This window comes from Hypanus sabinus, chromosome 3 (genome assembly GCF_030144855.1).
Source record: "Hypanus sabinus isolate sHypSab1 chromosome 3, sHypSab1.hap1, whole genome shotgun sequence".
NCBI lineage: Eukaryota > Metazoa > Chordata > Chondrichthyes > Myliobatiformes > Dasyatidae > Hypanus > Hypanus sabinus.
This window is the reverse complement of record NC_082708.1, coordinates 121081785-121108647: the sequence shown is the minus strand read 5'-3', so window position 1 is coordinate 121108647 and position 26863 is coordinate 121081785. Positions and strand designations below refer to the sequence as shown.

Sequence of the window (26863 nt, the reverse complement as noted above, 5' to 3'; positions counted from 1 at the left end):
CGGCGTACAGCACCACATCCCGACCCAGGGACCACCCCTCCACTCCCTCGCTCGGCGGCTTCCCCAGGACAAGCTCTGACTGGCGAAGGAGGAGTTCCAGAGGATGGAGGAATTGGGGATCATCCGGCGGTCCGACAGCCCATGGGCCTCCCCCCTGCACATGGTGCCCAAAGCGACGGGGGGCTGGAGACCATGCGGCGACTACTGCAGGCTGAACGAGGCTACCACACCAGACCGCTACCCTGTGCCGCACATTCAGGACTTTGCAGCAAACCTGCACGGCGCACGGATCTTCTCCAAGGTAGACCTCGTCCGAGGGTACCATCAAATCCCGATGCGTCCTAACGACGTCCCCAAAACGGCTCTCATCACCCTTTCGGCCTTTTCGAGTTCCTCCGCATGCCGTTCGGCCTGAAGAATGCCGCACAGACGTTCCAGCAGTTAATGGACGCGGTGGGACGGGACCTGGACTTCGCGTTCATCCATTTGGATGACATCCTCATAGCCAGCGGCAGTCGACAGGAGCATCTGTCCCACCTCCGTCAACTCTGCGCCCGACTGAGTGAGTACGGTCTTACAATCAACCCCGCCAAATGCCAGTTCGGACTCGATACCATTGACTTCCTGGGCCACAGGATTACTAAAGACGGGGCAACCCCTCTGCCCGCTAAGGTAGATGCGGTCCGCCTCTTTCCCCGACCCACCACGATCAAAGGCCTTCAGGAATTCGTAGGTATGGTCAATTTCTACCGCCGCTTCCTCCCTTCAGCTGCCCGGATCATGCGCCCCCTGTTCGCCCTGATGTCGAGTCCGAGCAAGGACATTACCTGGGACGAGGAGTCCGCCGCCACTTTCGTTCAAACGAAGGAAGCTTTGGCGGACGCCGCAATGCTAGTACATCCCAGAATGGACGCCCCTACTGCCCTCACAGTGGACGCATCAAACACGGCAGTCGGTGGGGTGCTGGAGCAACTCATCGCAGGTCGCTGGCAACCCCTGGCGTTTTTCAGCAAACACTTGCGACCACCCAAGCTTAAGTACAGTGCTTTCGACCGGGAACTGTTGGTGCTCTACCTGGCAATCCGGCATTTCAGGTACTTCCTAGAAGGTTGGCCCTTCACCGCGTTCACGGACCACAAACCGCTTACCTTTGCGTTTACGAAAGCGTCCGACCCCTGGTCGTCCCGCCAGCAACACCACCTGTCCTACATCTCTGAATACACGACGGATGTCCGGCACGTCTCGGGTAAGGACAATGTCGTGGCGGATGCGCTCTCTCGCCCTACCGTTCATGCCCTTTCCCAAGGGGTAGACTTTGAGGCACTGGCAGAGGCGCAGCAGGCGGATGAGGAGATTCCGAGTTACAGAACCGCAGTCTCCGGTTTGCAGCTCCAGGACCTCCCCGTAGGCCCAGGTGAGAGGACCCTACTCTGTGACGTCGCCACCGGCCAGCCCCGTCCAGTCGTCCCGACAGCATGGCGGCGCCGCGTTTTCGACTCCATTCATAACTTGGCGCATCCCTCCATCCGGACAACTGTCCGGATGGTTTCCAGCAGGTTCGTTTGGCACGGACTCCGCAAACAGGTCAGTGAATGGGCCAAAATGTGCATGCACTGCCAGATGGCCAAGGTGCAGCGGCACACCAAAGCCCCACCGCAGCAGTTCCATCCCGCCCACCGGCGTTTCGACCACATTCATGTGGATATCATGGGCCTCCTGCCAATGTCGCGCGGAGCGCGGCACCTCCTGACTATCGTGGACCGGTTCACAAGATGGCCAGAGGCGGTCCCGCTCACCGACACCACCTCCGAATCTTGCGCCCGAGCCCTGATCGCCACCTGGATATCTCGCTTTGGTGTACCAGCCCACATTACCTCCGACAGAGGCGCCCAGTTCACCTCCAGCCTGTGGTCAGCTATGGCCAGCCTTTTGGGGACTCAGCTGCACCACACAACTGCCTACCACCCACAGTCGAACAGGCTAGTCGAGCGTTTCCACCGTCACCTGAAGTCGGCCCTCATGGCCCGCCTGCGAGGAGCCAACTGGGCGGACGAGCTTCCCTGGGTCCTACTCGGCATCCGCACAGCGCCCAAGGACGACCTGCACGCCTCGTCGGCCGAGTTGGTATACGGCGCACCCCTGGTCGTCCCCGGGGAGTTCCTACCAGCCCCAAGGGGGCAAGAGGAAGAACCCGCAGCAGTCCTGGGCAGACTACGCGAGAAGCTCGGTAACCTGGCCCCCATACCCACTTCACAGCACGGGCGGCACCCGACCTGCATACCCAAAGACCTACAGAACTGTAAGTTTGTGTTTGTACGAAGGGACGGGCATCGGCCGCCGCTGCAGTGGCCATACGAGGGGCCGTTTGTGGTGCTCCGGAACAACGGGTCCACGTTCGTGCTGGACGTTGGGGGGAAAGAGGAGGTTTTCACGGTGGACCGCCTCAAACCGGCCCATGTGGACCTGGCGCAACCGGCCGAGTTTCCGGCGCCTCGGCGCAGAGGCCGACCTCCCAAGCAGGTTCTGGCCCAGACTGTGGACATTGGGGGGTGTATCGCCGGTTCTGGGGGGGGGGTTTATGTGGCGACCCATTTCCTGGCGCATCCGAACCGACTCACAATTAGATAGCCTACGGGGGTTTGCGAGCACAGAGCTTTGGAGCCTCTGCGCCATGGGGGGGCCGGTTGAGGGAGGCTTAAAAGTGAGGCTGAAGTTTTCGAATAAAGTTTTTTTCCTTCGACTGCAGTTACCGACTCCGTGTCGTAATTTTAACGCTGCGTGTAGCACACCGCTACATCACAATGACCTGAAAACCTAAATTTGCCTTTTGAGAATCCTGCATTAGGATTTGGTTCTTTAGTGTTCTTTCATTTAATTATCACAAAGAATAATATTCTTCATGATGTAGTTTAATAATTCTGGAACTGTTTACTTGGCATTAGATCATGCTTAAAAGTATGCTTTCTTCAAGCAACATCTGTGTAGTCCAAAAGTATTATACTCTGCTTTTATGAAGCTCTCTCAACTGACGAGTCATGTAAAATGATATTTTTTGAGTTCTCAAACGGTTTTTAGCTCGTGTCTCAACATTTTTCATGACTTTCATTGTTGTGAAACTTTGTTGTCATCTCAAGTTTTTAAAAATTCATCCTTGACTGCAGTAATTTCTTGAATAACATAAGGAATTGCACATTTGAAACCTTGGAGAAAATGGTTTTGATTTTAATTAGACTTTGTTTTATCCAAATGGAAATGAGCAACAGGCTGTAACTTGCAGGCTTTCTTGCTGGTTAATTCCTTTCATTATCCATTTTTAAGTAAGTAAATTTTCCCATCTAGGTTTGATTTTTGAATGGCTGTCCATCACATTCACTTGAAAAGATAGCTGAAAAAAATCATCAGTTTTCTTTAAACTAATTTGCTAATTTACTTCTAGGAAATGTAATAATTCCCATTAAACTGGTTATATGGTGGAAGTTCTCCCATTGAAGCTTTAAATTCTAATATTTACCTTATTTTCAATAGAGATAAAAAGGATCCTGTCCCTAATATAATGCCTCATGCATTAAAGGTAAATACAATCATTAGTTATGATATTTAATTTTGCAGTGGGTGTGAATGACATATTTCTTGGCTGGAATATTTTTATTCATTGCATAAAAAATTGAAGTACTGTTCCCATGAAGAACTGGAAAAACTAGTATAAAGAGTGATGCATTTCCTTGAGATTGTGCATTGCTGATTGGATCAAGATTGATGGCAATCATTTATCTTTGCCAAAAATGAAAGAAAATCAGACAATGAAATAATATTGTCATTAAACTTCCTAAAATTATCGAAGTACCTAAAATAAAAATATTTTTGGGATTCTCTTGAATGAGGTTGCATCTTAATATGGTAATTACAATAATATTAATTTGTACTAAATGCGAATAATTTGTATGTTATCAACTGAATGCAGCTTTATATTGTTTCTTAATGTTCAAACAGTTGCTGAATTTACGCTTTATAAATCACAAATAAATGATGTAATACTATATTGTTTTCAGCTTGAAATTGATTATTGAAGGCTATTACATTTGATGTAAAATGTTGCTTAGTGAACTGACTAATGAGTAATCAAAATCTATGATGGAGCTATGAAATTCAGTATCAGATCAAATATTAACCATAATGTGAATATCTAGATTCTATTATTGTTTATAGTAAGACTTGCATAGTATTCCTATGGTTTGTGAACCAATACTGTATTGGCAAACAATTATATTCAAGCAGATGTTTAGTTTAATTTTTCAAATTTCTTTTCCATGAATCTTCATTTTATTTGAATTCCTTCAAGACTGTTCATACAAAATTCCCTAAATATTTTACTTATGGTATTCTGTCTTTTTGGAGTATCTTAATAGCAGTGTGGAAAAACAAGCTAGTATAATTTCTGATGGCTGTTTTTAAACGAGTTATATAGCCTTTCTTGCTCACAAAACAAGATCAAAATCTCTGAGCAAGATTCCCTAATAATATGATAATATAATGTAGGATTTTTTGGAAGAACAACGGAATTTTTATGTTCCAAATATGCAAAGTGAAAAACATCTATTTTTGTGAGTAATTTAGAATTGCAGTGGTTGAATGTTACAATGCAAATGTAAGCCAACATATTTTTTGGTTTGACAAGACATTAATCATAATCATATTTGTACTCATAGTAATATTGTACTCTTTAGTCCCTTCAGTCCATTCTTACATTAAACAAAAAGGAAAATACAAAGAAACTAAAGAGGGACAAAGTCACTTATTTTGACCTACTGGTCTGTCATAAATTGAAAATGCTGAACACATTGACAAATTAATTTCCAATAGGATATGGACATTAGATATGCAAATGAAGATCTTGCTTTCCATTCGAAGCTAACTATGACAGGAGGCAGCATCTTTCATGCATGTAGAAAGGACTATTAATGTGCTATCACATTCCCATTACACAAAGCTGTGCAGAAATAGTTGAAGAAAATGGAATTCAGAAATTGAGTAAATCTCTCTTAGATTTCCACAAAGATAATCGCTGGATTGATTTTAATGGAAATTTTTATGATATTATGATTTCTAGTGTTACCAAATGGTTACTTTAATCTTGCATTCTGAACAGCTAAATATCCATGCAAAGTATAAGGCATAATGTGTATGCAAAATGAAAGTTGCTGACGATCAGAGGGTTGCAGGACTCCTTGCAAAGTCAGCCAATAAGTACAGGCAACCAACAACCACCACTCTCTCCACTGCATATAGCAGCCTTGTGCAGAATGGAAATTTACCTCAACAGATTTCACAAATCTCTACCCAGAATTTGAGATATCAAATAAAATGTGCGCTCATGAATTTTATGCAAAAAGTAAATAAGTGATTTTTTTGCATGCTTTGCCTAATGGAAGATCTTGCTATGGACTGTTTTGTAAGAATGAAATATCCCTGTAATCTGTGAGTCATCTGTATGATATGAAATTAGAAGGCAAAGAAGTGGCATTTTGCAAAAATGTTCCATGTACAATACTAGAATTGTCTTAACTGCCGTTTTATATAGCTCTGGTGACACTATTCATAGTATACAGTATGCAGGTCAATCCCCCTATTTAAAGGAAGTAAATGCTTGCATTCAGGGAAGAGCAACACTGGTTAACTAAGTCAATTTCTGTGATGCCAAGGAAGAACCATAAAAAGGATCATCAAATGAACAATGTTGACTGGTTATGAAATTTGTCAGATGGTTTCAGGAATAATGTTTTCCGGAGTGAATAGTCACCAGTCTCCAAATAAGTAGTCTGAGATGAGAAGAAATTTCTTCAATTGAGGGAAGAATGCTGAACCCAAGAGTACTCAGTAACTGAACGCATTTAAGATATAAATTGATCTTTGGATCTTAAGGAAATCAAGGGATGTGAGCAGCAAGTGAAAAAAAATCAACTATGGTGTTATTGACTGATAGAGCATGTACAAGGGACTTGATGGATTATTCTTCTATTTCAAATATTTCCAAATTTTTATGTCTTAACTCTTCAGTGAAGTTTGAAATGTTCACCTGACACCAGTTATGATCATATAATGCTTGCAATATTAGACAAGCAAAGCAGAAACTTTGACTAACAATCCAGATGGTTTGAGTTTAAAAGAAGGAAAATTGCATTTGGTTCCTTCATGTTCTTTTCCCAAGGAAACCTGTCATGGTTACCTGGCCTCATTTGTTTGAGTCTCCAGTCCCATGCCAAAGTGGTTGACCCTTCACCTGTAAAATGAACTGTCAGGCTGTTTAGTTGAAACCAAATTGGAAATAAATACCATTTGCAGGCATGTTCTTGCAGCCATCAGTTTCAGATTGTTTAAAATTAAGAGTGACTTCAGAATCAGTCTTGCAAGGAAAGGTACAACTTAGATTTCTGCAGTGGACAAAGTGGATATTTTACTTCTTTTATTTTAAAAGGAAAATGGTTGAAATAATTTTACTACAATTTAAAGTATGTTGAAGATTAAAAATAAGCTAAATCTGAAAGTTATTCATACATTCAGTATTCTTCTTTATAAGGAAGAATTAACTCTAGCCAGTTTGATCATTACTAGTGAGAGATCTTTTCAATGGTAACAAGTGGTAAAGAATTTTGACTGCTTTTTTATTCAAAATGTTATTTGTTTATATGTATATTTTTCTTATACAGAAAATAATCAAACCCTAAAGTCATCTAGGTATAAATGTATTCAAAGACAAATGCAACACTGTACAATTTTCTGTAAAGTAACTATCATTTGAATGAAACTTTCTGGTGTTTCACTGTTATTAAACAATATGCCTCCATTTCCTGGACATCTGTGTTTACCCCATTTTCCCACCATCTTAACAGGTATAGTTTCTCTTGTCCTTACCACCCCCTGAGCCTCTGCATCCAACATAGCATTCTCTGCAACTTCCACCATCACTAAAGGGATCCTACCAACAAGCACGTCTTTACCTTACCCCGCCCCCCCAACTCTCTGCTTTCAGCAGGGATCACTCTCTCCATGGTTCCCTTGTCCATTTGTCCCTTCCCACTAATCTCCCTCCCAGCACTTATCCCTGCAAGTAGTCAATGTGCTACACCTGCCCATTCACCTCCTCCCTCACCCCCATTCAGGGCCCCAAACAGTACTCCCAGGTGAGGCAACACTGCACCAGTGAATTTGCTGGGGTTGTCTGTTGTATCCAGTGCTCCAAATACTGTGTACTCTACATTGCTGAGACCTGTCGCAAATTGGGGGGCTGCTTTGTCGAGCACCTACACTCCATCCGCTAAGAGTTGAACTACCCAGTGGTCCAAAATTTTAATTCTGATTCCCATTCTGATATGTTCATCCATGGCTCTTGTGCCACTATGAGACCACCCTCAGGGTGGAGGAGCAACGCCTTGTATTCTGTCTAGGTAGCCTTCAGGCTGATGGCATGAATATAATTTCTCCTTCCGGTAAAAAAAATCCCTCCCTCCCTCTCTCCTCTTCTATTTCCCACTCTGCCCCTTTCCTCTTCTCACCTGCCTATCACCTCTGCTAGAACCCCTCCTCCTTCCCTTTTTCCTATGGTCACTCTTCTCTCCTATCAGATACCTTCATCTCCAGCTCTTAACTTTTCCTACCCACCTGGCTTCACCTATCACTTTCTAGCTATCCTTCATTTTACCCCTTCCCTTCCAGACCTGAAGAAGGGTCTCGGCCTGAAATGTTGACTGGCTGTTCATTTTCATGGATGCTACCTGACCTGCTGAGTTTATCCAGCATTTTATGTGTGTGTTGCTTTGCATTTCCAGCATCTGCAGAACTTCTTGTGTTTTTGATGCCACTTTATGTTGTTATGTATTTGAAAATGAATAGTATTAATTATCAGTGTCACAATTGAACTTAAATTTAAGAGTACATTATATTGCTCTCATCAATTTGTATTTAGTGCTGAGATGTAAAACTTATATAAAACAAACGTCTTTGTAGAGATTTATGTCCAGTAACTCTGAATCTGAGGAAATACTTTAGTTGGAGAGATATTGCTGAATTACAAAGGCAAATAGTAAAGCATTATGGGAGACTTTCATCAGAGATGGCCAGTCAAAGTTGGTGATTCTGCTGTTGTTTATTACTATTACTGTGTCTTACATTGAAGTATTGTATGATATATATTTATGAAATTTCTTTAAATAGTTCCAAAATAATTGAAAAGCAATCATGTTTTAAATTAATTAATTTAGTTCTTTGAAGTAATCAATGATTAAAATGTTATAAAGTTTATAATGTGATAAACCCTGTTTATCCATACACTATTCACTATTCATTTCTATTTACAGTTATTGTTTCTAGACAGGCATCTTAATACAGATTTATAAATTACAAAAATCAGGATATAATCTCAGTATTCATTGCGTGGTTAGGGGAATTCTTTCATAATGGAAACAATATACTTGAGAATATGATCATTTCCATTTTGGAAAATTAAAATCAAATATTTTAGATACTAGAAATCAAAGAGAAAAGTTGCTGCAAATGCTGATAAGTTTGACAGGTTCTTGGGGAAAAAATAAATTTAATATTAAAGATTAGCTGTATTTGTCACATGTACATTGAAATGTGATTGAAGTGTGTTGTTCGGTCAAATCAAATCAGTGAGGTTTGTGCTGGCAGCCCGCGTGCATTGCCACTCTTCAAGTGCCAATATGCCTGCAACTCGCTAACCTTAACCATATATCTTTGGAATGTGGGAGGAAACTGGAGCACTTGAAGGAACCCCACGTGATCACATGGAGAACATATAAACTCCTTACAGACAGCGGTGAGAATCAAATTCCAACCTTACAGTTGATGCTGTAAAAGAATTGTGTTATCTGCTGTGCTACCTTCCCACCCCAGAGATAAAGACTGTTCATTATGACTTACATATGATGAATGAATTTTCACCTGAAATGTTAACACTATTTCTCTTTCTTAAAAGGCTGCACAGCTACCTGAGTGTTTTCTCTGTTTATTTCATTTCACTAAACCTAATATGTGTTACATGTTTAAGTAGTAACTACAACATGCAATTTTACAGGCCTATTTTTCACTTATGAAGCAGTTTTTAAATTCAAAATTCAAAGTACATTTATTATTGAAGTATGTATATATTACGCAACCGTGAGATTTGTATCCTAACAGGCAGCCACAAAACAAAGAAACCCAAAGAACCCATACACCCTATCCTTGTTATATGCGAGGGATACGTTCCTCGCAGTCAGCGCATAATGTGAATAATTATTTAAATAGAGAAAATAGGGATGTGTTCCAGAGGGCTTCCTAAATATGTTTTATCTGTAATTTATTCACATTTTCATACCAATATGACACAAAAGCAGTACCACAAGGCACATTCGTATTATATGTCATCAATTTAAGGTAATAGGGTGTACAGTATTCACCAACAGTGGCAGGTGTGTTCGCTCCGGGAGATGAGTGGTTGTTGTGGTGTCGGGCAGCTTTACGTGGATAAGGTGCATGGATGGTTGTGGTCATCAGGATCATAGCAAGCACAGCAAGGGGTGAAGGAAGACTCACAGAACTCTTAGAACTGCCAGCAGCAGTTTGAAGAAAGTGGTGAGGGTTGTTTGCTTGGCAGCATTTTGTTTTTCAGCATAAATTTGCATGTAAGGAAGAAGGGTTGATGGCAGGGAACGACTGAGATGCTGACTCCGTTCTAAACTTGGGTCCATGTCCATCACCATTTGTGCCAAGTGTTCTGACTTTCACCATTCCCTCACCGTTGGTAACCTCCCGGGATTTTCAAAATCATCTGTTATTTGCAGCATCTGAGACGTTAGTTCACTGTAAAGATAAATACGCCTTGAACGTGGATCACACCTTGGTCGAGTGGCTGAATCAGTGATGTGTTAGGTGGCAGGAAACGCACTGTTATATTAGGATGAATGCTGTCCAAATGTTTAGGATGGGCTGACGCATTGTCAAGCAACAAAAGAACTTTAAAGACAAGATTCTGTTCCCGGCAGTAGCGTCCCAGAGCTGTGTTACCGTCACCTGATGCCGCGCTGTTTATAATTTCCAACTTTTTTTCAACTGTTAATGCGGTTCTCTGCCGCTCGGCTGATGGCCCAGAATGTGACATCAGACACTTAGGAGGCATAGTTAAATATTTCAAGCACAAAATCACTGCACTTTAGGTAAAACCAACAAAAGTTTAAGAGCGCAAGATCGCACATACACACCTTGCCCAAACCAATGCAAGCCTGGCGGGAGTGAGACTGTGAGGTGCGTGCACCTGACTTGTATTGGCGGGAAAGCAGCGCTCCTCGCATAACTCTTGAGTTTTGGGCGCATATAAGGAGACATTGGTAGAAATAGGTTCCTCACATAACTTGTGAATCCGCATAGTCTGAAGATGCATATAACGAGGATAAGGTATATTTTTAAAAAAATGTCAGAACACCCAATGTGCAGGGAGGGAAAAAAAAACATCATGCCCATAAAAAAAAACAGCCCATTAAAAAAATGTTAAAACCCATAGTAACAAAAAAAAGGCTGCAAAAAATAAATCCGCAAGCAAATAGTGTTTTGAATTGAAGCAAAAGAATTCAATAGTTTAGTGCAGCACCGATTAAACCTCGTGGAATAGTGATCTGAACTGGCCCGTCCGTCCCTTGCCTTGTGCCCAGACACCCTGACCTTTTCAATCTGGTTCAGCGCCTAAATAGATGTCCAAACATAAGGTTCAATTGCCTCGATACGCTCTGGGGCCTGGTCCCCACCGCCCCAATTCTGCCTATAACCAACCTTTCCAGTTTGGCACAATGCTTAAATCTCTGTCTAAATTGAATTGAATTGGCTTTATTTCTTACATCCTTCATGTGTGTGAGGAGTAAAAATCTTTATGTTACATCTCTGTCTGAATGTGCAATGTGCAATCTGTAGTAATTTGTACAACAGAGCAGTCAAAATAGCATAGAAATACAATTGTGTCAGTGAATTAATCAGTCTGCTGTTCTGGTGGAAGAAGCTGTCCCAGAGACTGTTGGTCCTGGCTTTTATGCTGCAGTGCCATTTCCTGGATGGTAGCAGCTGGAACAGTTTGTGGTTGGGGTGACTCGAGTCTCCAATGCTCTTGACTTTGTAGCACCAGTTTTATTGGGCCCTTCTTATGCACCTTTTGCTGTATGTGTCCTGAAACGTTGAGTTCAGTCGAATCGGTATGTTCTGGTGCTTGAACTTTGCCACCTCAATTTGGCCTTGGGCACGACACTTCAATCAATCAAACCTCAGGCCCTTCTTGTTATCAGTGAAGGGCCGCTGTCTTGCCCTCTGCCACATCAAATTACCTTCAAATCCAGAGGGAAGTTACTTGCGATGATCATTTGCCAGAAGAAGTATGATTAACAAGGAATTTAGTTGTTTTCCTTGTTTCATTAGCCACCAGCCAGAAGTCACTGAAATTCAGCAGTGCCATCTTAAACTGATTTTTAGTAAAAAGCCCTTATTAGAGGCATTATTTTTCTCTGTATGGATTTGTGCTAGGTGAACTTTAATGGAGGTTGAAAATATGTTTTATCAGCATAACCCTTTTAAATTAGTTTGTGCTATTATGCTTTATAATTTTGAATGGATATTAATGTGCCACTTTAAATATTAGCTTTTTTAGAAAATTTGGTTGTAGCTTTCTTTTGTCCTGTGAGAAAGAGCTCTAAAATAGATCTTCCATCCATTTCACATGAGACTTTAAGAAAGGACGTTTAGATTCGTTGTCTGAGCTCTTGACTTTGTGGCACCAGTTTTATCTCTAAATCAGAATCTTATGAGTTCCACCCCATATTCAACCATTAAAGGATTTTGAGTTAGCCAAGAAATGTAATGCTTTGCATAAAAATTTATTTTTATATCTTTTCTTTTTTAATTTCTATTCCTTTAAGAAATATCTTCACTTTAAATATCTCCAGTAGTCTAGCCATAACAACCCTCCAGGGTAGAGAATTAAGAGATTCACTTCCTTTGCTTGAAGAAATTCCAACAAACCTCATTCTTAATTGGCCACTCCTCATTTTGGGGTTATGTTTCTTTCTTTGAAACACTTCCACTAGTGGTAAAATCTCAACATTTATCCTGCCATGCTCCTTGAGGATTTTAGACCTTTCAATAAGATCACCCCTCGTCCTTCTAAAATATTTCCATCTCTGCACTATTTCCACCCAGCAGGTGCTTTTTTCCCTTTCTGTTCCACTCCTGATCTTTCCTCTCACCCATCTCCTCCCTCGCTTTCACTCCCCCCCCCCTTCGCATGGGTCCCAGCTATGCCTGCCCATTTGTCAGCTACATGGACCAGTCTATGTTCCAAGCCTACACCATTATCACTCCCCAAATTTTCCTATGCTACATTGACGACTGCATTGGTGCTGCTTCCTGAACCCATGTGCAGCTCGTTGACTTCATCAATTTTGCCTCCAACCTTCACCCTACCCTCAAATTTACCTGGTCCATTTCCCACCACCGAGTACATCTTTCCATTCCCCACCATTTTCTGTTTTCTTCATGGATCACTCTCCATGCAACCCCCTTGTCTATTTGTCTCTCCCCACTGATCTCCCTTATAGTAGTTATCCTTTCAAGTGCTACACCTGCCCCTACACTTCCTCCCTTACTACCACTCAGGGCTTTAAACAGTTCTTCCAGATGAGGTGACACTTCTCCCGTTATAGGTTGACTTATTATAGAGTCTAATGGCTGGAGATAAGAATGACCTCATATTGCGTTCTTTGGAGCAGTGCAGTTGTCTTAGTCTATTACTAAAAGTGCTCCTCTGTTCAGCCAAGATGGCATGCAAAGGGTGAGAAACATTGTCCAGACTTGCCAGGATTTTATGGAGGGTCCATTGTTCTGTCACAGCCTCCAGTGTGTCCAGTTTGACTCCTATAACAGAGCCAGTCTTTCTGATCAGTTTATTGAGCCTGCTGTCATCACCCATGTTGATGCCATTTTCCCAACACATCACCGCATAGAAGATTATACTGGTGACAAAAAACTAGTAGAACACATGAAGGAGAGACCTGCATACTCCAAAGGATCTCAGTCTCTTCAGGAAGTAGAGGTGACTCTGGCCCTTCTTGTACACAATCTCTGTGTTTGTGCTCCACTTAAGTCTGTCATCCGGTGCACCCCAGAAACTTGTAGGTCCTCACCATCAATAATAACAGGGAGCAGAGAGGGATTAAATGTGATTCCTAGGAAGTGGAGAAACCCAGTTCTGTATTCATGTGTACCTTTCTAGTTTTCTGCACTTTTAAAAAATTTATTGAGTAACTGACATTAATATGTGAAAGCAGTATCCCTAAAGTGACAGTTTAGTCTTTATTGCTGCTCAGGTAGGTCCCAAAAGCCCTTTAAGTACCTCAGGTAGTATTAATAGTTGTGTCACTAAATGTAGGAGCTATATAGTTTGATGTCAGACCTCACAGAAGAGGTAAATGGCATTATGTTGATTCATGTACTTTCTGTAGGTACTTTATATAAGCCTATTCAGAATCATGGTACATATGTAAAAAATTTCTAAAGTGTTTGATGACATATCAAATCTCCTCAAACTACTAATAAAATATAGTTGTTGATGTGCCACCTTGGCAATTTTAAAAATATGTTGAGTCCAGGTCAGCTTTTCAGAAATGATGATACCCAGAAACTTGAAACTGCTGACCCCTCAATGGCGACTGGTGTGTGTTCCCTCAACTTCCCCTTCCTGTTCTTCTAAACCATGTGTTTTTTTAACATCTGATAAAGGATTGTAATTCAGGTTTTTTTCAGACTATATCACCTCAGATAATATTGGACTTGACAATGTTGAAATGTCTGTCAAGAATATTTGCAAATAGTCAAGTAGTGTTGTAGCATATAACCTTCTTATTCAAACTGAGCCAAACTGAAACATCCATAGGTAATTGTGGTACGTTCATTCATTTCATTAACCAATCAATTTTCATTGAGGTTTTTCCTCTAACTTGAGTTATAATTTGTAATTCAAAAAACAGAGGGTTTAAGTATTTAAATATAACATATGTGTGAAATTGTTATTAATTAGTCTAAATTTTTTTTCAAGTATTCCTTAATTATGCATTCCTTGAAAAACTTCAGTTAAGCTGAATATGTAAAGGCTAGGTGAAATGTATGTTGGTACAATGCATTCTACTGGGTGGCTATACATTTCAGCACTGAACACATTCATAAATCAAGGACTCATAGAGAATAACATTCTCATAGAAATTTGTAATTCAAGAACTTCCGATATTTAGAGTGCCCTGTAAAAGTATTCAGCCCCCACTACTATTTTAACATTTTACTGTCTCATTTTCTAAATTTAAAAGTTCAAAGTAAATTGATTATCAAAGTACATATGTCATCATATATAGCCCTGTGATTCATTTTCTTACAGGCACTCTCGATAGACCCAGTAACCATAATAGAATTAATGGAAGACTGCACCAACTGGGCGTATAACCAGTGTGCAGAAGACATCAAGTTCTGTGCAAATAAAAAAAAGGGAAAAAATAAATAAGCAACAGTAAAAATTGAGAACAATGAATAAAGAGCCCTTGAAAGTGAGTCCATGGGTTGTAGAAACATTTCAGTGATGAGGCAAGTGAAGTTATCTCCTTTGGTTCAAGAGGTTGATAGATGAAGGGGTAACAACTGTTCCTTACCCTGGTGGTGTGAGTCCTGAGGCTGCTGTACCACTTTCCAGATAGCAGCAGTGAGAATAGAGCATGATCTGTGTGTTGTGGGTCTCTGATGGATGCTGCTTTCCTGTGAAAGTGCTCTGTGTATATGTGCTGAAAAGTGGAGAGGGGTTTACCCGTGATAGACTGAACAGTATCCACTAGTTTTTCTAAGATTTTCTGTACATTTTCCTTACCAGACTGTGATGCAGACGGTTAGTACACTCTCCACCACACATCTATAGATGTTTGTCAAAGTTTTAGTTGTCATGCTGAATCTTCCAAACCTCTAAGGAAGTAAAAGTGCTACCCTCCTTTCTACATTAATTGCACTTGTGTGCTGGGCCCAGGATAGGTCCTCTGAAATGATAACACCCAGAAAATATATTGGAGTAAGATTTTTTGCTAATCTGCAAAACATTGTGCTTCATGTTAAATTGAAGAAAAATTCCAAAACCTATCAACAATCTACTAAAAATTAAAGACCAAAATTGTTAATCTGATAAAGTATTCATCCCGTTTGTAATTGCAACGCTAACTTTCCTCAGGTGCAAGATACTATATTACCTTAGAAACTCATCAATGTAGAAAATTGGAGCATCTCCTGTTTTCAATGAATTAATAAGAACAAATATCCCCTTTCTTTGTAAGATCCAACAATATGGTATATTTTCAACAGACCAAACCAAAGTGAAGACAAAAGAGTATTCAAGTCCAGTCAGCGAAATGATAGAGAAGCACAAATCTGTGAAGGCACTGAACATACTTCTGAGAGTGCAGTCCATTGTGGAAAAAGTGGAAAGAATATGAAACCACACCCACATTGTCTAGGTCAGGTTCCCCCTCTAAACTTAGTTGCCTGAGAAGAATGGCACTTGTAAGAAGGCTCCTGTCATGCCAACGGTCACTCAGAGTGAGCTGCAGAAGTCTGTGGCTGCAACTGGCGATGAAGTTCATGGCTCCACAATCTCTTAAGGTCCTTGCACCAAAAGGGTATTTATGGAAGAGTGGCAAGGAAGAAACCCTGGCTAAATATAAAAGCATATCTTGCCTGTAAAAACTTTGCAAAGTGTCACTTAGAAAATACTGTAAAGATGTGGAAGAAGGTCTTGTGATTGGATGAGACTAAAGTGGAACATTTTGGCCTCAACACTAAGCAGTACATATGACGTAAATCTAATACTGCATATTTGCCAGGTAACATGATCCCTACTGTAAAGAATGATGGAGGCAGTGTCATGCTATGGGGATGTTTCTCAGCACCAAGGACTGGAAATCGTGTCAGGATTGATGGGAAGTTGAATATTGTTAAATGCAGAAGGATCCTAGATTTAAAAAAAAACTGCTAGCTTCTGCCAGAAAGCTTAAAGCGGAGAGGAAGTTTGTCTTTCAGCAGGGCAACGACTCAAAGCAACACTGCTGGATCAACTATGGCACGGAGTGGCTTCAAATAAAATTTATGGGCCAGTCAGTCCTGGCCTTAACCTAATCAAACATCTCTGGCAAGACCCCAAGACTGCTGTCCACTGCCGCTCCCCATCTAACTTGGCTGAGCTTGTTGCAATTTTGTAAGGAGGAATGGGAAAATCTAACACTATCACATTGTCTAAAGCTAATAAAGACTTCTCCAAAAACACTACTGGCTGTAATAATTTTGAGAGGTGGTTCAACTAAGTACTGGGCAAAGGAGAGTGAAAACTTTTAAATTGCTGATATTACAGTTTTTGAATTTTTAGATTTTCATGCTTTACAGTTTTCCCTATATGTTGGGCTCTTCTGTGAAATAAGGAACATTCACACAAAAATTTCCAGTTAGATTGATCAAAATCCCTGGTTGTAATACTAATTCATGTGCACAAAGGGGTGTGTGGTGGCTGAATACTTCTTCAAGGCACTGTATATAACAATTTGGTTCAATATAGTTTGTTTCATTTTCTTGAATTATTGCAATTTGAAAATTTTCTACTTTCCTGGTATCACTTTTAAATGTACACATGATGCAAGCTGATGGTGGCATGCGTACATACTTGTAAATATAAAAGCTTTCAAATAGTTGGGAATCTACCATAAAGGTGTACCTAGTATGCAATTTTAAGTGTATGTAATTTAACTATTACATTTCTCGTTTCTCCTTTCTCATTATTTTCCTGTAAGATTTCCAGTTTTTCTAAAGTAGCCCTGGTTTCTGGAAGATACTGCTGTGCAGCATATTGAATCAGGAGTTGATATCTTGTTAATGACTCCTATCAATCAGGGGTAAATTACATACATTTATAAAGCCTAGACTTGCTCAAAGGCTCAGGCACTGAACGTAATTATACCCCTTCATCATTGACTTCCAAGCAGAGACTAGGACTTAGAAGTTTTGTTTTATATAGACAAAAAGACTTTCCAATTGTGACCTTTCAGGGAGCTCCAGAAGATGCACTGTTATTCAACAATTATACAAATCATATTGGAAGGAAGCAAACGGACAACATGAGCTTTCTGTCAAGATTACTCTTGAGTGGGGCATCTTGTTGCTGGAGAACTAATTACACAAATGGTGTATAAATGAATACTGCAGATTCCTTTTGTAATTGTAATTGTTGTTATCTCAAAGAAAATGGGACCACGTAATTCTGTCAAAAACTGTCGGGGATGGATGAGAAATTAAAAATTTATTGGCTTTAAAAAAATATTAACACAAAGTAGCAGAACGATTGATGGCTGGAGAGGTTAACACATTTTACAGGCTTTCATTAGCTTTTCACATTCATATGTTGTTTGTGGCAGTGTGTGAAATAAGCTTTGTAAGAAATCTAGGTCTTGGGAACTAATTACTTCTGCCGATTGCCATACTGATGAATAGACCTTCATTGTATCTTTCCCCAGAAGACTGGGTGCAGTCTATGATTCACGCCTGGATCTCAGTAGATATTTGATAATAATTTTAATAGCTGAACGTTGGAAGCTCGGATGATGAAGTGCCTGTTCTGGCACTGCAGCTATCGCAGCCAAACACATAACAGTCTGTCGCATGTGGCTAAAAATCGAGTAATGGACCTAGTGTTCACATTTTTGCTGGGGGGACAGCAATTTTAAATAAAAGAAGAAATGGATATTTTTGATTGAGCTTGATCTTAGAGCACGCTTTATTTTTGCCTGAACTTTAACACTGTCTGCATTGTAAAAATAAAGAGAACAGAGGATGCATGTGTATTTGGTGATAAAAACTTAATTATTAGCTACAAGCAAATGCGTAGGAGATTTTACAATAGGATTAAGACCATATTAGTGAATTAGTATCACAAGTGATTTAATGGCTTAATTACATCGATGAAGCAATACACATAAATTCACTTACTACTGGGAAATGCAAAGTCCTGACACAGAATAGTCCACGTTTTACTGAATACTAGAATTTGTTTAGATTATATTTTGTAAAGTGAGTGCTTTTATATCAAAGGCATCCCACTGGTATTCAAGGTAATTCTTCTGTTTCTCTGTAGTGTGTTTATGGGTTCGACTGCAAATGATGTGTGAAGCTTGGTGTTTGAAATAATGCTTTAATATTACAGTAATTGTCCTTAATATAATGCATCTGTCTTTCTTGTAAAAACTAATAATACCAGTTAGAATCAGAGACTAATATTAAGACTAAGAAATGTCTTCAAGTAAGATTTATCTGATGATTTAACAAATCTTCCCATGTTGAATTGTGAAAGCATTGAAAAAGCTGTAAGAGAGAGGGAGTTTTTATTCTCTACAGTGTAGCATCCTTCCAATTTGACATGAACAAATTTAAAGAAAAGATTTTAAGTCCTGTTAAGAGGAGAAATGTCAAGCACTCCTAATTTTAATATGAAATAACATCAAACATCATCTGTTTTAAATATACTGCATTACCTTGTTCTACCTTTTTAGGAATGGGTCTTAAAATATCAGTAAAAGAAAGGAAATGCATTTTCTTATGTTACTCTATGCCTCAGGGGCTAAATGTAATGAATATTTTAAGAGATTATTTTAATTAAATTTCTGCACGTCTAAATAGAGTAATATTTTATTATCTCTCATGTACGCGCATAACAGTACTGTTCATTAAAGTTAACACTTTCTGAACTGAGAACGCAAGGTATGATTTACTGACCTTGTGTGAAAGCACACAAATTGGGAAGAAAAATGATGAAGGAGTAGACTTTGATTAATATAGGTAATGCTATACCATATTTATAATGGCCTTTTCCCTATTCTGGTTTATAAATGCAGTCACAGCTAAAGGTGTCCTGCTGAGGCTGAAATGAGGCTGAAATCAGAGCACATGCCACTAGAGTGTGGGGAAACTGATCACACTGTCAGCAATTCATTTCAAAATGATGTATTTAGTGCTCATTTCACCTTCCAAGAAGAAAAGGGAAAGGGGTTTCTTAGTCTGGAAGGTGATATTGTTATTTTCAAGGACAAACCTAACTTAAGGATTGCAGACTGCAAAAATGACCAACCAAACAAGGAGATCTTTATTCAGCACTTATGTGCCACCATGCTGTTTGATAATTGCTAACATATGTGCTGCCTCTGTTTCATTGCAGTTGTCCTCGTGAGTTCTGGCGCCTTGACTACTGGGAGGATGACTTGCGGCGGCGCCGCCGGTTCGTTCGCAACTCATTTGGATCAACACATCCTGAAGCCACACTTAAAGCAGCAATTGAACACGGTTAGTTTCATAGACAGTTGGTTTTTTCTAATGACAGTGGGTATACAAAATTAGAGCTACCTTTGTTAGATTACTTAAATTGTACTACAACACTTGTTTGCACATCAAATAACCAATTTTGAAGTGCAAACACTTATTTGCTGAATAGCACCATGTAGTCTCACTAGGAAAAGATCTGTATACCTGCATTTGCTTCCAGATTGGTTTATAATTATTCTGCATATTGCACAGCAAAGTACATAAAATGAAAAGGAGTCATTCAGGTGAGAATTTTAATTTTGTACAAATTGACACCATTTTGTCCATTTAGAATCCATTCCATTTTAAAGTTTATGCCCTTCGAATGTAAGCATTCTTCCATTCAAAAGTCAGGGACAAAAAAATAATACATATGCCTAAAATGAATTTGTATTTCATCTGGAGTAAATTAAATCACCATTTGATATACAAGAAAATAGAATTAATACCAACACGAGGAAATCTGCAGATGCTGGAAATTCAAGCATTAATACCAAAACTGATTACTTGATGGCCAAGGAAATAAACTACTATGGAGCAGAATGAGGTCAATGATTTTATCCCATTTAATGAGGGAAAAATAGTCCAAGACAAAATAAATTAAGTATTGTAATAAAGGCACACAAGGTAAAATAACTCAGTTTAAAAAAAAATCAACTAAGGCTAGTCTTCCAATTGTTTTGAAAAGGAATGAAAATATATTTTCTTTGTTTTCTCCTCCTCATTCCCAAAGCCCTTTCCCAAACCATGGTTGGTGTTATAATGATCACAGGACTGCAGCTGTAATTTAATGAGATATAACATTGATTGTTCCTTCTACAGAAACAGATTTATTTAACTTGATCGTGCACTTGGTCATTTTAAACTGCAGTGAAAACTAATTAACCAGCATTGATTACCTTATAAAAGTGACCTGAATGAAAGCTTCAAAATACTAGTTCATAACACTTATCGCATTGGGGTGCATTTGAAGACCTCTACTCCTTTTTCTTGAAGGCATCTTTTCTGATAATGATTCTTAGAGATCAAGTGTAAAAGAAAAAAAATCATTGAATTTCAAATATTGGAGCATTATTTTATGTTATGCTACAGATGCTAACGTCAATTTTACTGTAATTTTAATAAAAGGGAACATCATTGTTCACCTTTAAGCTTGTTCACTTTACAGGCATACGCTTAGGAAATTGATTATTACTGTAGTTTATAATTTCAAGTCTTAGAAGTATTTCTAACAAAGGGAATAGAATAGCACAATGAGTTGTATTTTGGTTTCTGTCTAGTAGTTTAACCTATTGCACCCTGCCTTAAAGAGGTATTTCTGGAAGAAAATGTTCACAATATGTCACAAGATAGCACTGCACTCGTGACATCTGTACTCAAGATGAATGACCAGGCTGACACTAGTCAATAAGAATGTGATCTAAAAGCAATAACTATACCAAATCTGGAGATCCTCAGAGACTCGATCAAGACCATATAGGTGAAGTGCACAGCTGGGCTGCTTCTGCCAAAGGGATTTTTACGTAGTGCACTGATCTTATTAGCAGAATATATTTAGATAGATAAAACTTTTCCTCTTTATTTCATATAATTTTTCAGTTAATATGTGGACAAGAGCAATATTTACAAATGCATCAATACTGGCTACTGAACACATGCCAAATACTCTCTACTAAAAGCACTTCAACTTGAATTCTTTCTTCTGTTCAAGTGCACCTGAATTTTTCAACACTGCCTTGTGATTTTCAGAACCAATCTAATTGTTTCAGTTTTTGATATGTAAGGCTATCTAAATATAATTTATTAAATATCCAGACACAATGCTGTTTGTAAATAATCCCATCTTGAGTTTAACAATAATTTTAAAACTGCCTCTATGAAGCACCACTGGCACTTCTATTGTAGGTAATTTCTAAGAGAAATTTGTTATAATTATTTAGCTGCATAGATATTTTTTTATAAATCACAATATGAATTCAGGCTTTGTTCTGGTCCACAAAAATAACTATTTATTTAAATTATAGTCTGTTACTAATAACTGCTTAAAGTAAGAGCTTAAGTGCAAGCTTTGTATCTTTATAACATTATTCATTGCAATCATTTCCAGTTCAAACTGAAGTCCTGTTTATACATGATATTGCATTTAAGTGCAGTAATGAAATGGCTTACATAGCAATGTTGCATGAATTAGGTAATTTATCTGTTTCTATTTACATATTTGAAAGATTACTGGCTGTTTTGTTGATACTGTGACTTTTGTGTGCACCTGTACATTAAAATTTTAATTTTATTCTGAAGGCAATAAGTTAATCTGCTTTTATCTGTTGATTGGATGGGACAGCCCATGTTCTTCTTTTAAAAGCCTGGTAGATAAAAGGAGCTCTTAATGACAACTGTCAGTGATTGTGTAGAATGGCTGAGCCAATCCAAGATTTATTGTGTTCATATACTTAATCATTTGAAACCTATTTTTATTGGTGATAATGTTGCCCAACAGGCCTCTGTGAGAACAGTGGCATCAAGATGTTTGTTAACTTAGTATTTCTTGGTCAACCAGTATCAGAGAATTCATCACCGACTCTGGAGGACGTTGTTTAAATAAAAGGAATTTCTATTTCCAATTACATTTGTCAGTATTGATGTAATGCAGAGCAACTGAAAATGGTACATATCTGTGTATCACATTTGATGCTTTAGTACAGTACATAATTTCTGCCACATTGATGGTTATACTTTCCAAGAAGCGAGATGATTGTGGGCATAACTGTTGTTGACCAAATTCCCTTTTTTCTCAACCTGATAGCTACATTAGCCTTTTATGTCACTGTGGGTCTAAAGTATCTCAAGGCCTGCTACAGTGGCTGAACTGCAGAAGCACAACCTGCAAAGAAAGTTGATTCATGTGATCCAACTTGAGCCCCACCAGTGAAGTGCCTTGAAGGCCACTTAATGGCTTATGTTCATCATCAGAGTCATCTGAAAACAGTAAAAAAAAATGTAAATAATAAATTGAAAAGAGTTAAAAATTTAAATGCGTAATAATGATTTATTTTATGTATATTGATTAATATATTAATATTAATTGAAATGGAAAACATTGCCCTCACTTACCCTTCCATTCATATTAGTGACCCTATTCACATGAGTGAGAAAATGCCAGATGTGACAGCCAGTGTAATGGTACAGTTGAGGTGTTGGATGTATTTTAGATCCAGCCCCTCTACTCAGGACATTTGGGTTCTACCTCTGGATTTTGCTTCCAGACCCAGCACGGAATGGGGTATCAACTGTGCTGGCACCTGACTGTCTGTGCTTCCACATTGCATTCTGCAGGCGTGGAAGTCAGGAGGGGACAGACAACAGTTCACTAGCAATTCTCTTCCAAAATGTTGCCCAAAAGTAAGTTTATTTTAGTCCCATATTCTTAAGAATATGCAATAGGTATTCAACTGAGGAAGAGATTAAGGCCAGTAGTGGTTGGTGATGTTTTAAAGAATAAAATCAAATGAATCAGAAAGAAGCGAATAACTTTTACTGAACTGGAAGATGAATGGTAAAAGGAAAGATTGAATAAAATATTGAGTTGATCATTTTGAAATTGTGGGTTTAACAATTGGGAGTCAAAATTTTAACTTAGCAGACTGAAATAAACATATTGGGATCTATATTTAGAGCCTCAATTGAATGAAATCAAAGAAATTGATCGAAGTACAATGAGGAAGCCATGAGCTTAATGCTTCCAACAATATCCTACATAATCCAGATGGAATAATTAGAGAATTTCAGTGGATATGGAAGAGATGCATCATTTCAAAGTCATTATCCACATTTTAATGCATCGTTTCAAAGTCATTATCCACATTTTAAGCAATTTCCCTTCTCTTTGAGGCCAAAGGCAGGATTCCTCTTTCGCATTTTCTTCCAGCCATTCTTGTCATTAGTAAATAATCTTTCTCCCTTTCTGTGTAGTCTGTTAAGATGTTGCCGTTAAAACATTGTCCCATTGTTCTGTCAGGACCATTCCAAATGTGAGAGCATGCTCCACTGAATGAGTTTTATGCTTTGATATTCTATGACAAAATAAAGATTGTCCTTTTGGACTCATTGAGTAGTGCAACATAAAGACAGGCATTTTTGCCCATCTAGTCCAGTGGTTCCCAACCACTGGGCTGCGAGGAAATGATATGATTTGGCGATATGAAACGATATGAGTCAAACAATATGGGTCTTAGCACTCAGATCTGCAGCTGGATCTTCAAATTCCTCACAGACAGGACCCAGGCTGTAAAGATAGGGGATAAGCTCTCCTCTACAATCACTCTGAGCACTGGTGCCCCACAAGGCTGTGTACTCAGCCCTCTGCTGTACTCACTGTACACCCATGATTGTGTAGCCAAGTTTCTATCGAACTCAATATATAAGTTTGCTGATGACACCACAATTGTAGGTCACATCTTGGGTAATGATGAGTCTGAATACAGAGAGGAAATTAAGAACTTGGTGGCATGGTGCAAAGACAATAACCTATCCCTCAACGTCAGCAGGACGAAGGAATTGGTTGTTGACTTCAAAAGGAGTAGCGGACCACATGACCTCATCTACATTGGTGGTGCGCAGGTGGAACAGGTCAAAAGCTTTAAGCTCCTCGGGGTGAATATCACAAATGACCTGACTTGGTCTAACCAAGCAGAGTCCACTGCCAAAATGGCCCACCAGCGCCTTTACTTTCTGTGAAAGCTGAAGAAATTTGGCCTGTCCCCTAAAGCCCTCACTAATTTTTATACGTGCACCATAGAAGGCATTCTTCTAGAGTGCTTCACAACCTGGTATGGAAGTTGTCCTGTCCAAGACCAGAAGAAGCTGCAGAAGATCGTGAACCTAGCCCAGCACATCACACAAACCAATCTTCCATCCTTGAACTCTACACCACACACTGTCGGAGCAGTTCTGCCAGGATAATCAAGGATAAGTCCCACCCAGCCAACACAATTTTTGGCCCACTTCTCTCTGGGAGAAGGTTCAGGAGCATGAAGATACGTACGGCCAGATTTGGGAACAGCTTCTTTCCAACTGTGATAAGACTGCTGAACAAATCCTGACCCGGATCTGGGCCGTACCTTCCAAATATCTGGACCTGACTTGCACTACCGTACTTTCCCTTTTCTATTTTCTAATTATGATTTATAATTAAAATTTTTATTATATTTACTTCGATTTGTACTTCAGGGAGCGCAAAACGCAGAAACAAATATCACTGTGATGATTGTACGCTCTAGTATCAATTGTTTGGTGACAATAAAGTATTTATTTGTCAGTTGCACCTTTCCTCATTCCCTGTCACGCCCACTGTTGAATTTGAATGCACGTGAGGCCATCAGTCGCCTAAACGCAGTGATACCCTCGCGCCAGGGATCACTGGTTGGCGTCAGGTAACTGGCCGGTGAGAAGTTCCATTGCTACTGGCCTGGAGCACAGACAGATGGGGACCGCCTCTAAACCTGTTTAGCACACCGAATGTTCGTGGGGAACCCGGTGCTAAAATTTTCGCAGGCAACCTAATTCGGGCTTAGGGCTTTGTAAACAGCAGAGCAGCTACCTTGCTGCGATATACTGAAAGTCATCGCTCGAGCCAAACTTTTGCCAGCCGATAGATCCTACCTACCTACGGGGGGGGGGGGCCCTGTTACACTCTTCACTCGGTCGGTCGTTCTCTCCGGACTGCGACCGCCAAGGCCCCGGCACGGGGACCTCCAGCCTTTACCTTGTTCTCTCAGCCCACCCACAACCAGCTACACCTGGGCAAGGCGTCTGGCAGCGGGTGGGCGTTATGGAAGCTGGAGTTCAGGCTCGGAGGCTGTCTAATGAGATAATGAAGCTTTCAGAACTGCTTTGGTACCTTGAGTCCAAGCATCCTGCTCTGCTGAGTTTTTTTGAGCGGAAAAAACGTGAGCAAGCGGGACAGAAGCAAGTGCTGAGAGCCACGAAAATTAAATTGCGGAATAGACTGGACATAAGGAACCCCCTTCGAGTATCGCTGTCTCCCATCACCCCTCAATGGGACCTTCTTGTTGCAGGGAAACAAGCCCAGGGCTCCCACTGATTCTGCGACATTGGTGTGTTGCAATGATTTTATATGTTCATACGAGGAAAATAAGTGCTGTGTGTTTAATATCCAAACGTTACTTAAAATGTTATGCTATTGACTTATAAGTGAGTTATAATTGACTTTTCACTATATTCATGCGAGGAAAATATGCGCTTTGTGTTTAATATTAAATTCGTTAGATGAGCCCTTTTAGAAACGAAATTGAGTGTATTAGTCACTTATAAGTGACTTATAGTTGACTTATCAGCTATATTCCGGTTGTGATTAACACCTCCCCCCCCCCCCCCCGCCCCTGGGAGGCTGGTCCGCAAGAATATTGTCAATATTAAACCGGTCCGCGGTGCAAAAAAGGTTGGTGATCCGTGATCTAGTCTGTGCCAAGCTATTAACTTTATTAACTTGCCTTGGCCCATCAAGCTGCACCTGGACCATAGCTCTTCATACCCCTCCCATCCAAGTACCTATCCAAATTTCACTTAAATTTTGAAATCAAACCCACGCCTTCCACTTTTGCTGGCAGCTCATTTCACAAACTTACCACCCCCTGAGCGAAGTTGTTCTTCCTCATGTCACCCTTAAATATTTCACCTTTCAACCTTAATCCATGACCTTCAGTTCAGTGTCACCCAATCTCAGTGGAAAAAGCCTGCTTACATTTTCTCTATCTATGCCCCTCATACTCTATCAAATCACCCCTGATTCTGTGCTCCTAACATATTCAACCTTTCCCAATAACTGAGGTCATCAAGTCCTGGCAACAACCTTGTAAACTTTGCTCTATTTCATTCCTATTGGTACCTTTCCTTGTAGGTAAGTGACCAATACTGGACACAATACTCCAAGTTAGGCCTCACCAATATTTTATACAACTTCAACATAACATCCCAACTCTTGTTCTGAATACTTCGATTTATGAAGGCTAATGTGCTAAAAGCTCTCTTTATAGCCCTATATATCTTTCACACCATTTTCAAGGAATTATGGATCTCTATTCCCAGATCCCTCCGTTCTATGGCATTCCTCAGTGCCCTACTGCTGACCATGTAAGTCCTTCCCTTGTTTGTGTTCCAAAAGTGCAACACTTCACATTCCTCTGCATTAAATTATATCTGCCATTTTTCAGCCTATTTTTCCTGCTGGTCCAGGAAAACTGCAAACTTTGATAGCCTTCCTTGCTGTTCAGTCTTGGTATTGTCTATAAATTTGTTGATCCAGTTATACTACATTATCATCCACATTGTTGATATAGATAACAATCAAAAGCAGACCCAGCACTGATCCCTGTGGGACACCACCAATCACAGG

General features: G+C 40.0%; 1 protein-coding gene across 1 annotated transcript in view; it reads left to right on the top strand.

Moving 5' to 3' along the window:
- Positions 1–26863, top strand: part of lrba (LPS-responsive vesicle trafficking, beach and anchor containing) — an 817631-nt gene that overhangs the window by 392566 nt on the left and 398202 nt on the right. The window contains exon 37 of the mRNA XM_059965020.1: positions 19310–19434. Within this exon, the coding sequence (XP_059821003.1) occupies positions 19310–19434 (125 nt within the window). The remainder of the gene's footprint in view (positions 1–19309; positions 19435–26863) is intronic.